This window comes from Harpia harpyja, chromosome 14 (assembly GCF_026419915.1).
Source record: "Harpia harpyja isolate bHarHar1 chromosome 14, bHarHar1 primary haplotype, whole genome shotgun sequence".
NCBI classification, from domain to species: Eukaryota; Metazoa; Chordata; class Aves; order Accipitriformes; family Accipitridae; genus Harpia; species Harpia harpyja.
This window is the reverse complement of record NC_068953.1, coordinates 39,230,975-39,245,186: the sequence shown is the minus strand read 5'-3', so window position 1 is coordinate 39,245,186 and position 14,212 is coordinate 39,230,975. Positions and strand designations below refer to the sequence as shown.

At 52.8% G+C, this 14,212-nt stretch overlaps 1 protein-coding gene and 1 long non-coding RNA gene across 4 annotated transcripts in view; one reads left to right on the top strand and one right to left on the bottom strand.

Annotated features, from left to right (window-relative positions):
- Positions 1-14,212, bottom strand: part of ZNF609 (zinc finger protein 609) — a 74,515-nt gene that overhangs the window by 14,492 nt on the left and 45,811 nt on the right. For all 3 annotated transcript variants that reach the window (XM_052808574.1, XM_052808572.1, XM_052808573.1), the window contains exon 3: positions 1,851-2,076. In XM_052808574.1, the coding sequence (XP_052664534.1) occupies positions 1,851-2,076 (226 nt within the window). The remainder of the gene's footprint in view (positions 1-1,850; positions 2,077-14,212) is intronic.
- LOC128151295 (uncharacterized) overlaps positions 12,906-14,212 on the top strand; it is a 92,556-nt gene continuing 91,249 nt past the window's right edge. Inside the window, exon 1 of the long non-coding RNA XR_008238329.1 lies at positions 12,906-12,972. This is a non-coding gene — a long non-coding RNA (uncharacterized LOC128151295). The remainder of the gene's footprint in view (positions 12,973-14,212) is intronic.

Sequence of the window (14,212 nt, the reverse complement as noted above, 5' to 3'; positions counted from 1 at the left end):
CAAGCAGCAGCTGGCAGAGAAGGATCTTTGCGCGAGTTCATTGAATTACTGCAGACTAAAAATAGCCAGGCTGTGGGAAATCGCAGGGTGCCCCCGAGGCACACACTGAAACAGTGGCTGCAGAAGCAAGGGGTAATGCGGACAGACAGGCAGACGGGCCGCAGAGCTTCATGGTGGGGTGAGGAGCACGAGAAAAGGGAGGGGAAACCAGAAACCGCTCCCGTGTCACTGCCTCTCACCCAGGAATTGGCGGAGGGGAGGATGTTTTTGCACTCTCTGCCTTGGGGATGCTCTGTTCATCCCTCCTGGCACAGCCACGTGGGCTCCTCTGCCCACCATGAACCTCTTCTCCTGTTTTCCACCCCAAAAAAAGCCCCCTACAAGGTTCTTGCTGATCGTTCTTGCTTTGTGTTTTCTTGTCCCCACCAGCAAGCCCAGCTCAAAGAAGAGGATTCTCAGGCCCAATTTTACAATGTGTGGCGTCCTTCTGCCTTGGAGCAGCAGAAGAAATGCAATTCCAGCTCCTGGCTGCCTCAATCTGGATGAGTTTTTCCATACGGAATGGATGGTGAAGCAGAGAGGGCAGAGGAGTGTGGAGGTCCCCATCCCAAGCTAGCACACCCCAGTCTCCTCCATCATGGTCCATACACTCCTCTCTTCCCAAATAGTTCAGGTCATGATGCTTTTCCCAATGGGAACAATTTCAGTGCTCACCACCTCCACATCGGGGGCCATCACAGCACTTGGTCCTGCACCAACCACAGTTTCAAAAAACATTTTCCCAGTAGGGAGAGAGGAAATGCAAACTGGGCCCATCCCCACCTTCCCAAAGTACGAGGCGAGAAGGGAACCCCCCTGGTAACAGCTCATGGGAACACAGGTTTCAGTTCAGCTTCCATCAGAGATAACAAAGACAGCAGCAGTGAGGAGCAGCCAGGGGATAAACGCCAACAGCTTCATTTGCACGCAGTGGCGATGGAAGAGCAAGAGCAGATGTCCAAGAGGAGCTCTTGGGTACCCAGCTGAGATGAACCATCAACTGGCCTCCACCACTGCTGCTCTCTCACCTTTGTGCTTCTGGGCTCTGTTTCTGCTTCCAGATCCCAGCTGAAGCCAGACACAAATACGAGGAGCTCACTCCGAGCCTCCCAAAGCAGAAACCTCCAGCATCCCAACAAGGCTGGAGGGAAGGCCAGGTTCCAGCACTCGCCGTGGTCCACTGAGCCACCTATTCATCCCTGTGTTACTTGGCAGAGCCCCAACAGCAACGAAAACCCATCAAAGGACCTGGGAAAGCAAACCAAGCTGTGCGCAGATGAGACGAGCTCCAGCGGAAAAAAAGATTCGATTGGCTTGGCAAGAGAGACGAGAGCCTGATCTCCCGCCGAGTCGATTTTGAAAGCTCCGCTGGGGTTTTTTAATCCAGCAGGAGATTTCTGCCACCTCCCAGGGTTTGAGCGTTTTTGTGACAGACCTGTGGGTTGCCAAGCAGAAACGAAGTCAACTCCGTCAAGTTCCCATGCAGGCTGGCACGGCCTTTCCTCTGGCACCTCCAGAACAAGTTAGCTCTTGTAGAAAGGCAGAGAAACGGCAGCTTAGATTTTTGCCTGCTGTCTGGGCAAGGGGATAACGCAACACGTTGGGCTGACGCAAGTTTTGGCCCGTTACTCCCTTTGCTGGACAGATTGAGGGCTGCTCCCACACAGCTCCTCTGTCCTGACCACCCAGATGGTGGGGGGAAAGCCCAGGACGTGCCAACAAGCAACACAGCAGGGACACAGGAAGGAAGGGATTGCCGTAACTCCAAAATGACATTGTAGGAGAGCGAAAAGCTCTCCGGTGACACTTACCATCCTCCGTCTCTTGCCAGACGATGCCCTCCAGGTTCACGCTGGTCCCAGGCTCGCAGGGGCCCAGGCACTCGGGCTCGGTGGCCAGGGCCACGTCGCAGGTGTTCACTCCCACTGAGCGGGTGCGTACCATGATCTGCTCACAAGGCGATGAGATGTCGTTGTTGACGACGGGGACAAGGAGGTGCAAGGGCAACACAGCAGGCGTAGAGACCGGAGACTCCATCTGTGGGGAAGGAGAAACACGCCGGTCACCGTCAGGAATACGGGAAGGAGAACGAGTATCAACAGGCATCTACATTCCTGGAGAACCTCAAGCCCAGGGCTGCCACCTTCTCAATGCCTGTGCCAGCAGGCAGTTCAAGTCCCACACCCCATCAGAGGACAAGGATCTCGCAGATCTCTCCCACCCTGGCGTGCCCATACCCACGCAACCCTGAAGAGCCAGCACTTTGTAGTCATATAGATCACACCCAAACGTCCCTCTGCAGGAGATATCTGCTCTCCCACTTGAAAGAGTTTCTGCCAAGTTCCTTCCCTGACGGCAAAGCCAGTCTAATCCCCGCTGAGGATGCCTTTTGGCTATTGCTCAGATGTTAATGCAGTCAATGACTTTGGACCTGATGGCTCATTAGAAGAAAAAAAATTACAGGCTTCTACTCAACTGGCAGGACAGGACAAACGAGTAGCAGTCTCCCTCCAGCGCCCATGAAAACCAACATCCTCCTCCTCCCCAAGTCTACCCTGTGACCACCTGAAGATGCAGGCATTCAGATGACATCTCTCTTCTCTGCACAAGTATCTGCTTCAGAGCCCGATCCGGCCGATGGCAGAGCCAACTGCACCAGCCATCGTGCTCTCCTTGCACATGGAAACCACATCTCACAGACAGAGCCGGCTTGGAAAGCCAACACGCCAAGTGAAACCACGGCCAAGTCACCCGGCCGCTGACAAGCCAAGGTCCTTGGCCGCTCTGCCACGCTAGCAGATTACAGCAGTGTTAGGAGAAGGATGGCTGACGGGCTGATTTTCCCTGGCCAAGGGAAGGGTAGGGTGGAGACCTTCCCGTCCTTCGGGGTTCATCAGCCAAGCCAGCCACAGTCAGTCATCCCGTCGCCTTGGCTCACAAGGATTTGCAGCAGTTTTGGGGCTAGCTGCTCATCCTCTGCTCAGACCTCCTCTCTTTACAGTTTATGATCTTGATAAGATACTGAGCAACCTCAAAAGAGAAGCACACTGAGGAAACTAATCAAGTCAGCAGTGAGCACTGATCTGGGTTTCAGTTTCAAGCAGGGGAAGATCCCTCTAGAGCATCCAGCACTACACCAAGAGGTGTCCTCCTAAGCCTCTGCTGAGGAGAGATGATTATAACCCTGAAGAGGCCAAGTTTGCTGGTCACCAAGAGCAGACACAGACACCAGCCCATGACAACCTCCAACCTTGCTGCTGGCTCTCCTTGGCCAACGCTGCTGACAGCCACCAAACGGTCAGACTTCCACCCTGAACTGGCATCCCAGTCCTGACCAGCTGCCAAAATCATCTGCTCCCTCTCTTGTTCATGCGCCTCCATCCTTTAAGCAAGATAAATAACTCCAGCAGAAGCGTGCATGTCCAACCTCACCTGCCCCACACAATATGGTGCCCAGAACTGCAGCGAGTGGCTGGAGCATCCCATCTCCCCATCAACTCGTGACCCCACAAAGCCTCTCCGCATCCTCAGCAACACAAACACCATCCGCAAGCGGAGAAGGTGCAAGAGGCAAATCTCTAGGCAGAGGAGCACATCACATCCACCCAGCGGCTTTCTGCCTGCTCCCATAGGGGTGGCTGCGGGCAGGGGACAGGGAACGTGACCCCTGCGGAGAACTTAGAGATCTTCTGGCTCTGCCAGGGCAAGTGGATTTGCTCTTCCAGCAGGAAAATACAAAGCACCTTCTGCCTGCGTGCCTGCAGTCCTCTCCTTGTTCTGCGTCCGTCCACTCTCCGGACAGCTTGTCAGAGCACATCCACCCCACTGAGCATTAAAGATGGCCTGGAGGTCTCAAGCAGCAGTGGCTGGACCACAAGGTCCCCTCTGCCAGCAGCACAGCTCGTGTTCCACAGCTCTTTTCCCCACGCACTGCCTCCAACCTCCCACTGGCAGGACCAGCTCTCCCCCAGGAGCCCATCCCCATCTCTCCATCGCCACCCACCTCCAAGGCTGCCCCATGGCCGGTGCCCCAGCTGCATCCCATGGGATTTGAGAAGGGTGTTTTTGGCATAACAAGCCTGCCAGAGAGGAGGGCTGCGCTCCCACAGACAAATCACTCCCCCCCTGCCTCCCAAAATACAGCAACCTCATCCTGCCCATCTCATCAGATCCAGGGCAAGGAAGATCTTGAAGGAAGCGTGAGGCTCCTTTGAAGGGGCTCAGGAAAACAAACCACTCCTCAACACCAGATTTTGCAAACCAAAAGCAAGTCTCCAGCAATGAAATAGCCAGAGAGGAACCAGGCAGGGCTGCCTGACTTTGGTGGGCAGCAGCAAAAGCCCAGGCAGTGATGGGGAGCACTCACCCCCATTGCCCCGGGAGCAGCGGCTGTGTGTGCACGCCAAGGACCTGCGGGTTTTGAAATCGTTCAGCTTCCTTCCACTTTGCGACAGAAACCACAGCGCAGCACAGGAGCGTTTAATTACAGTTCCAGCTCTGCTAATTATCGCCCGGTCACATTCGTAATCTGCATTATGCCATGGTGCATAATAAGCAGCTCGCTGAGATCTCTCTAATAAGCGAGGCGGCTTGATGGGATTTCATATTTCACCCTGCACTGGAACAAACAGAGCCTCGTTTAGCAACCGTGGGGAGACAAGGCAGCTCTCCTGCTCCCTTGCCCGAAGCTCAAGAGCAAAATAAAAAGGCCCAGTGTGGCTCTCCAAGGGCAAGGGCAGAACAGAGCTGCCTCGCTGGGACACATCCGAAAAAAGCCAAAAGCCATGCCAGAGAAAGAGTCAGATGGATCAATGCCTGAATTCCCCCCCCCCATACGTCTTATCTCCCAGTGCCACGGCTTTTCATCCTCCTGCTTTATCGAGCAAGGTCAGGAGATTCACCCGCTGGTGGTTGCGTGATGCCTGGGGGGAGCCAAGGCAGCCCCGGGTACCGCAGGGCGGCTCTGCCGGCTGCTCTCACTGTCAGCAGGCACCCGGCTCTCTGCTGGGCCACAAGCCAAGGGAGATGCTGGCATCAGGGCCATCGGGCAGCTCTCATACCCTCGAGCAGCGGCTTTCGCATCTCCTCCAGCTAGCAAGGCTGAGCTAGCGGAGATCTCCAGCTCCCCAAAGCAAGCCCTGCACCCTCCTAGCTTCCAGCTCCAATGCACGCTACCCCCCGAGCAAATCACTTAACACTTCTGGGCCCTAAATCCCCTTTGCAGAAGGAAAATTTATTTCTCTTTCCTTGCTGGGTAGGCTCGAAGATTAAATGCTTGTGAGTGCAAATGCAGCCGCTACGTGCTTGCTGCTGAAGGGAGCTTATATGTCTCCAGCAACCGCTCTGCAAGAGTTACATGGGGTGAAGCTTCCCCGTACCGGCGCTGGCCGTCCGCGTCCGCCCGCCACTGCCTCCCCTAATGAAAGCCCTTTGTGTTTCTCGCGGAGGCTTTCCCATCACGAGGAACGTGCTTTCACCACCGCCGAGGACAGAAGTGGAACAGAGCCAAGCCCAGGCGGCGGCCAGCACAAGCACTGCTCGACGCGGAAAAAGCAAATCCACTGAGAGTCTGGGGCGATGCCGATGGCACCAAGCAATGCCTGTCCTGGGAAAGGGTTCCGGGTGGGTAACTAAAACCTACCCCTCGTCAAGGCCCTCACTTGAAGGTGGGACAGGGTCCCACGAGAGGAGAAGCACAGTCGTGGGTGCTGGCAAAGGGAGATGCACACAAAGCAGCTCCTGCCATCTTAGAGCTGTGCCAGCGCAGCTTCGTTAACATCAGTCACCGTTAAGGGGACTTCAGAGCAGCAATTAGCTAACAGGAGAAAGAGAAGACAGCACAACAAAAATAAATACACCGTACTAATTTTGATGCCAACCCCTAAACCACCCAGACCACTCACTCACATTTATGAGTATTTAGTTTGCTCCCAATAATCAAAGTCAACCAGGAAAGAAAAGTGCATTTTTGAGCAATAAAAAACAACAGGGACGCCAAAAACACAGTGAAGAGCAACAAGCAGAGATATTTGTAGTGCATCTACAAGGACAGAGAGGGTCTGAACCACCACATGGTGTAGGGCACCCAGAGAGCTGCACCCCATTTGTCAGCGAGGTGTTGCAGTGGTCAGCGTGAGACCACTGATGCACCTGAGACGGTGCTGGGCTTCCACTGTATCCCCACGTTAACGAGCTACGCAGCACGGTGGCCCGTTTTTCTCATCTAAAAGGGTCCTTCGACTCCTGCAAATGCAGATAAGACAACAAAAGCCAAGGGGAAGCCTCATTACTGGTCACAGACTCTTAGCTGCCATGTGTCAGGAGACAAAACATGGACCAAAACTGCTCCATCACAGAAGCATTGCTCAAGGCTGCAGCCAACACTTCCCACATCACTGCATGGCTCAGCCCAATGTTTGGGAGCTTTGGTGTTGTCAGTCTTGTCCTGCTCAGTCACCACATCCCCAACACCTTTGCTTTTTCAGAGTAGGACCTGGGAAAATGAACTTCCAACTCGTTGAAGAGAGAAAACCAGAGAGCAGATCTATCCAGTTGATGAACATCTTTGGTGGGCATCTCCAAACCTCAAAACTGCAGCACCTGAGGTGCCTTTGCACCAGTACCGGTGACCTTGGCAAGGATTTCAAAGAGGAACTGGAGTCTTCTCCAGCCTGACCGCCAAAGCTGGGTATGCAGAGCCTATGACAAATCCCTTTGTTGGCACTGGTGCCCACCACGCCTATGATTCAATCTTGAATCTACTTGCAAGCATTACTCAATAAGCTCCAACAGACTCGCCCAGAGCTCCTGGTCACATCGCCCAGCAACAACATCCCAACACACTGGAGGCACACAACCCCAGGCAGCATGGAGGAGGCTCCAGAAGACCCCCTCCCCAAATAGCATGGGTGGCAATGAATCCTGACTGTTTGCTGGCTGGATTTGTCTGGACCCCAGCAAGACAGTAGCCAACAAGAGCTTCCAACAAATCCCCGTATGCAGGGAAATAATGGTAGCACAAGCGAAAGGCCCAAGGATGGAGCCGGGAGCACAGCCTGGGGCACCGATCCCGACACTGTTACCCATTGCTCTTCCCTCTTGCTAGCTGGAGGCTGAGGTTGCTGACATCAAGATGTGAAAAAAAAAAAAAAAAAAAAAAAAAATCTATTTTAGAAGAAAGTCTACCTTCCCTGGAAAAATGCCAGCTTAATAAACTAAGCCAGTTATTTCTATGGGCTGCAGGCACACACTCAGGGAGGACATTGGGTTTAGTTGGTAAATCCGAGTCCACGGGACATCAGGGCAGCTAGTCCAAGAAAAAAGGAGGATCGCCATTTCTGACAGCCCCCTCTAGCAAGAAGCAGTAAATGTCATGAGAAGGAAAGATTAATGCTTCCACGTGCTGTGGAGTGGCACAGGCTCAGCATGGCACTCCCCAAATTCACTCTGCAGAGAGGACAAGCGAGTGTGGGACCTCATGGCCAGTGCCACCACCAGAAGAGCCAGGCAAGTTGGACGGGAACTAAGGATTCTTAAGGAGCAGCGGTCCCAATTTCCCTCCTCGGTTGATGCAGCTTGTCCTTGGAAGCCTGCAGGTAAAGCCAGCCCCAGGCTGCATGGCAGGCTGGGAGAGAGACCATGAGCGCACACCCAGATGATCTGGACTGGCTCCTGCCATGCAGGACTCTCACCGTTCCCGAAACCAAAACCGGGAGAGGCCAATTCCCTGCCCTGCTCCTTGGTGGCTTGTCCCCAGTGCTCTTCACTGTCTGCTCTTGCCCCCCCAGACACCTGCCTGAGATTCCCAGCATCTCCCAGTCACAAGGCCGTTGATGGCACAGTGTGACAGGAAGGTTCTGCCTACAAAATGCTGCCTGCACATCCTCTCCTGGCCATGCAAAGCACCTGCATCCCAGCTCTGAGGTCCAGCTGGTCCCCTGCACAGAGGGGCTTTGCCTCCATCCATGCAAATCCCTTCCCTGCCTGGCAAGTCCCTGCAGAACAGCAGGAGAAGATGGTGGCCAAACGGCTGGCACAACGCAGCATACCGGCTGGGGTTGGCGGGCACATTTCAAACTCAGACTCATCTTTATCTGGGCATTTTGGGGAGGACCTGGCTGGGGAAGTCTGCCCTGGCTGCACATGAGCAGGCCGTAACAAAGCCTGGACAAGGACTTCTGCATGAAGCTCATGGCCCCACCTCCAGCATCGCTGAAAACAGAGCCGGTCACTGTTAATGGGTATATTGGGGTGCGACAGCCCACCTGGTAACGCCAGAGGTACAATCTCCCACCGTGCCAATGATGAGGGACTGATCCAAACACCCAGGTGATCCGGACAGTCGTATGCATATCAACCCTGGCCACACTGCTGGAGAAATGTAAATATTACCCAGCACAACCTCGGACAAGCCGCTTTCTCTCCCCGGCAGAGAGGGGAATAAAATCCCTGCTTGAACACAACCAGTCTTATCTCACTGCTTGCAGCGTTTCGAGATCAAGAGGAGGCAGACACTGCAGAGGCACAGTCTTGCATATTACTGTGTCTTCAATAAAGCCAGGAATAGTATCCAAGACAGACGTGCTGGCACCAAGTCACCTGCTCCAACCACTTACAAGACTATCAGATCTGCTCTAGGAAGGAAAAAAAAAAAAAGAAAAGTCTCCAGTAGGAGAGAGGTAGCAAAGAACAGCGATGAAAGGGGACAGTTGACGTGAGTGAGAGACATGGGAAAGAAGAAATCCAAACTGGGACCGCCATGCATCAGTCCCGCCAGATGACTGAGGATGTATTTTTGGGGTCTTGGTTCACCTACTGCCGACAACTGACATCCCATGGAGTGGCTGCACCAGGCTCGCCTGCTTTATTGAATTAAAATGCAAAGCAGCTCAGTTGGTGCTGAAAAGGGGAAAGATCCCATGCGGAAAAGCACTAGAGATGCATCTGGGTCAAGGGAGGGCAGAGGTGGTTGGAAACATGGAGCCCGACCACAGACGGCTGCAAGCATCCTTCGCATTGACCAACCCAGACTTTGGCCCCTTCTTCAGCACCACTGCTGCTGTGCAGAGGCTGCTCCTGGTCACCAGAGTCATCCTCACCTCTGGCAGTGCTGTCCAGGCAGGAAAGCTCTGATGACAACAAGCAGCTTCCCACTGGGAACCCAGGTCTCACATTAAGCCACCACATCCCATGCCCACCTTCCTGTCAACACGGCCAACGTGGCTGATGCGTGGTTGGCTTCTTACATTGCTGCTCTGCCTCCAGCATCCCCTGCACCGCCGACACAAGTCATGTGTCCTTCAAGCCAGGATGCTAAGTGGAAGAACCACCATGGGGCAAAGTCTTGCTTTTATTTATTTTCTTTCCTCCAAACCCAACAAAATAACTAGGCAACTCTACCCAAGCAGAAAAAGGATCCTTCCCCGCTATGGGAGACACAGCAGGCCCATTTCCTGGGGACTTTCTCAACCACCAGTGCAGCTCAGTTCTTCAGTGCCTCCCTTCAGAGATATGCATGTCATCTTCTTTCTGCTTTCTGGGCTGGAAGCCATCATCTGTTCCCCAGGAACTGGCTCCCCAGTAAGGTCCCAGCCCAACTTTCTTGCAGAAGACAGTTCTTCAAGTCCCTGAAACCCCCTCCAGCTCACTATGTCCACCTACACCAGGCTCCACCAGGTGCCATTCCCCGGCCGCTCTCAACCAACCACTCCCACGTTCATTTTCTGGTCTTTTCCCACTAAAAGACGTTCACGTAGGAAGACCATAAGCAAGAGGACCAAAACCACAATGACAGCGAGGCAGACACATTTTCTGTTTTGAACCACGTGAAATTCATGCCCAAATCCAAGCAGCACTCAAATGGCCACTGTTAATACCAGCACTCTTTGACCAGTACATTAGAGCAGGCAAAGGAGCAACATAAAAGCTTTCACGAGCACCTCGGTGCATCAATCCCCCGGAAGGAGGATATAAATCCAGGAGGCTTTTCATGAACCACTTGCCGTGGTGTGATGCGGCTCCAGCCACCGTTAAAAGCCTGCTGATAACCACTGGCTACACAAAACCCGGCCAAAGGATACAGAGATTGCTAACAGCCAAGCTAGAGGCAACCCTAAAACCCAAATCTGCAAAGCAGGCAAGGGAAATCCTGAAAAAGCAGCATCTTCGTGGCAAGTTCCTTTAGCCCTGCCAACTCCCCAGTGGGCAACAAGACCTGTGGGGGTCTGTCTCGTGCTACAGAGCACTCCGACCGGGATCCTGAGCACCAGGGCCACAGGTACATCCAGGAACAACCTACCATCCAAGCAGCTGTAGGGACAAAGAACATATGACAGAGCTTGGCACCTCCATTTAGGCTGATCAACAGGTCTGCCCTGCCAGTAAGTGTGGGTAATGCTGTAACTCCTAGGAGGCTATAAAGAAAGCAGTTAATCTCTGTTTTTAAGGAGAATTATATTATGCTTGAACTGAAGTTCCTACTGCAAGCATTGCCATGCCCACGCTAGGTTATCATGGTTTTACCCCAGTCGGCAACTAAGCACCACACAGCCGCTCACTCGCTCCCCAACCACCCAGTGGGATGGGGGAGAAAATCGGGAGAAGTGAAACTCATGGGTTGAGATAAGAATGGTTTAACAGAACAGAAAAGAAGAAACTAATAATGATAACACTAATAAAATAACAACAGTAATAATAAAAGGATTGGAATATACAGGTGATGCACAATGCAATTGCTCACCACCCGCCTATCAATGCCCAGTTAGTCCCTGAGCGGCGATCCCCCTGTCCCCACTTCCCCCAGTTTATATAATAGATGGGACGTCCCATGGTATGGAATACCCTGCTGGCCAGTTTGGGTCAGCTGCCCTGGCTGTGTCCTGTGCCAACTTTTTGTGTCCCTCCAACTTTCTCGCTGGCTGGGCATGAGAAGTTGAAAAATCCTTGACTTTAGACTAAACATTATTTAGCAACAACTGAAAACATCAGTGTTATCAACGTTCTTCTCATACCTAACTCAAAAACATAGCACTGTACCAGCTACTAGGAAGACAATTAACTCTATCCCAGCTGAAACCAGGACATAGGTACACACCAGCATGAGCCCTAGACAGCAGGTTCCCACCGCAGTTAGAGGTCCCCATGCAAGCACCCCAGGCCAGGTCCTTCTCAGAGGATACCTGACTCCTCCACCACCTTCAAAGAGGTCAGAAGAACACGGTACTCCCAATTTGCTGGGCACTATAAAAGAGACTGAAAACAGGCCCTCTGGAGAGGACGAATACCTTGAAGTTACCAATAAACCTTGGCCAGGATTAGCAACCAAGGACCACAGGCCAAGGCAGACACTTGGTAGGTCAGGGCTGAGCACGAGAAGCTGGCACAGCAGCTCAGCTGTCGGTTAGGAAATGGCACAGCTCCACCTGCCTGGTTCACTCTTTTCTTCACTGTTTTTACCCAATTTTTCTCCACCTCGGTCTTGCAAGTCTAAACCTTCAATACCCAGACACTGTGGCTGCTAGGCCCCCAGCAATTCGCGCCAGGGCACGGCCACGCAAGCATGCACACCTACATGTAAACTCAGAGCATTAATAATTAAATCATTTAATTAATTAATGATGTCCATCCAGGCACAGTGTCTTGCACAAAGTTCTTATCTTTCGAAAGCTGCAGTACATATAAAGTCAACCAGAGGGGAGACAGCTCAGGATTTACTAACAATTGCAGTGTAAAATTGGACTCTAGGAAATGTAGAAGGAAGGAGATGGATCCAAAACTTGTAGCAAAAATGAGCTGGGCTCAGACCTGCCTCATCTAGGATGGGTTTCTCTGCTTGCTGGGTGCATGGTCCAGGGACCACCTTTCTCCCCATCCATCCCAGTATCCAGAGCAACTGCATTGCTGGTGCCCGTTCCCAGGTGAGAAGGGACAAAGCCTAGCCCTTAAGCCACTGCAACACTCTGCCGTTGCTGCCGAGCCAAAGGACCCATGATGGACAATGCAACTGCATGCACAGATGAGGTTTTATTACACCACTAAGAAACCAACTTTTACATCTGGTAAAACACAAAAGATGGTGTGAAAGAAGGCCCTCGTGTTTTCAGAAAAGAGCCTAGAAAGAACAGATAGGGTATGGAGTGAAAGATGGGCTTGACCTGCAGGTGTTTTCATCAATCAAGCTGTAAATGTAGCATAGGGACTGCTGTACTTTCCACCCACAACAGCCAGAACTACAGCATTGGGTTGCATCTCCCAACTTCCAAGGGCTGCAAACGGGTCCAAAAGCAAGTGTCAGTCACACTTGGAGTCACCATGCAAGAAAAGCAGTGGGGCTACAGAGTTACAGATGTACATAAATCAGTCGAGCATTACTGCAAGATAGTCCTTCCAATGATCTAGAAGGGGATCATATCCAAGATGCCATCTTAGCATCATTGAATGATTTGGGTTGGAAGGGACCTTCAAAGATCATCTAGTCTAACCCACCTGTCATGGGCATGGACATCTTTCACTACATCAGGTTGCTCAAAACCCCATCCAACCTGCCCCCAATGATGGGGCATCTACAACTTCTCTGAGCAATCTGTTCCAGTCCCCCACCACCCTCATCATAAAAATTTGTTATGTCCAATTGTATTGGGTTTGTGTGGCAAGGTTTTGGTAGCGGGGGGGGTTACAGGGGTGGCTTCTGTAAGAAGCTGCTGGAAGCTTCCCCTGTGTTCGAGAGAGCCCATACCAGCCAGCTCCAAGATGGACCTGCCACCTGCCACGGCTGAGCCAATCAGCAATAGTGGTAACGCCTCTGTGATAACATTTTTAAGAAGGAAAAAAAGTTCCAGGACACACAGAAACACCAGCCAGAGAGAGGAGTGAGAACATGTAAGAGAAACAACCCTGCAGACACCAAGGTCAGTGAAGAAGGAGGAGGAGGAGGAGGTGCTCCAGATGCCGGAGCAGAGATTCCCCTGCAGCCCGTGGTGATGAAGACCATGGTGAGGCAGGCTGTCCCCCTGCAGCCCAGGGAGGTCCACGGTGGAGCAGATATCCACCTGCAGCCCGGGGAGGACCCCACGCCGGAGCAGGGGGATGCCCGAAGGAGGCTGTGAGCCTGTGGGAAGCCCGTGCTGGAGCAGGCTCCTGGCAGGACCTGCGGATCTGTGGAGAGAGGAGCCCACAGAGCAGGAGTTGTGACCCCGTGGGGGACCCATGCTGGAGCAATGTGCCAGTGTGCTCCTGAAGGACTGCACACCGTGGAAAGGACCCATGCTGGAGCAGTTTGTGAAGAACTGCAGCCCGTGGGAAGGACCCACGTTGGAGAAGTTCGCGGAGGACTGTCTGCTGTGGGAGGGACCCCACGCTGGAGCAGGGGATGAGTGTGATGAGTCCTGCCCCTGAAGAGGATGAAGCGGCAGAGACAACGTGTGATGAACTGACTGTGACCCCCATTCCCTGTCCCCCTGTGCTGCTGGGGGGGTTAGGTAGAGAATCTGGGAGTGAACCTGTGCCTGGGAAGAAGGGAGTTGTGGAGGGAAGGTATTTTGAGATTTGGTTTTATTTCTCATTACCCTACTCTGGTTGATTGGTAATAAATTGAGTTAATTTTCCCCAAGTTGAGCCTGTTTTGCCCATGACGGTAATTGGTGAGTGATCTCTCCCTGTCCTTATCTCGACCCACGAGCCCTTTGTTATATTTTCTCTCCCCTGCCCAGCTGAGGCAGGGGGGGTGGTGATAGAACGGCTCTGGTGGGCACCTAGTGTCCAGCCAGGGTCAACTCACCACACCAATATAAATCTACCCTCTTGGTCTTCATCCATGCAACATGGCCTAGGGGTTCCTCTACACACAGAGATGGCACAGAGGTGCAAAGTAGTGACACCAAGCTGTCTCAGCTACACTTGTCCTATTTTCCATAGCCACCAGGAAACCAGGTACTAACGCGGTGAGACCAGGTTGCAAAAGAGACCCAGAGGCAGAGCCAGGAGCAGCAAACAGTACTTTGCTCAGCTGCGTCTACACCAAACCGTCCTTGCACCTCTCAATGCCAATTCAGTTGGGACACAGTATCGAAGAAGGGGGAATGTAATAGTTTTGCCCTGATGGCTCTTCTCAGGAGAGCAGCGACTGCACTCAGCTCTGGACATCTCATGACCGAAAAGGACATAGTCAAATTGGAGG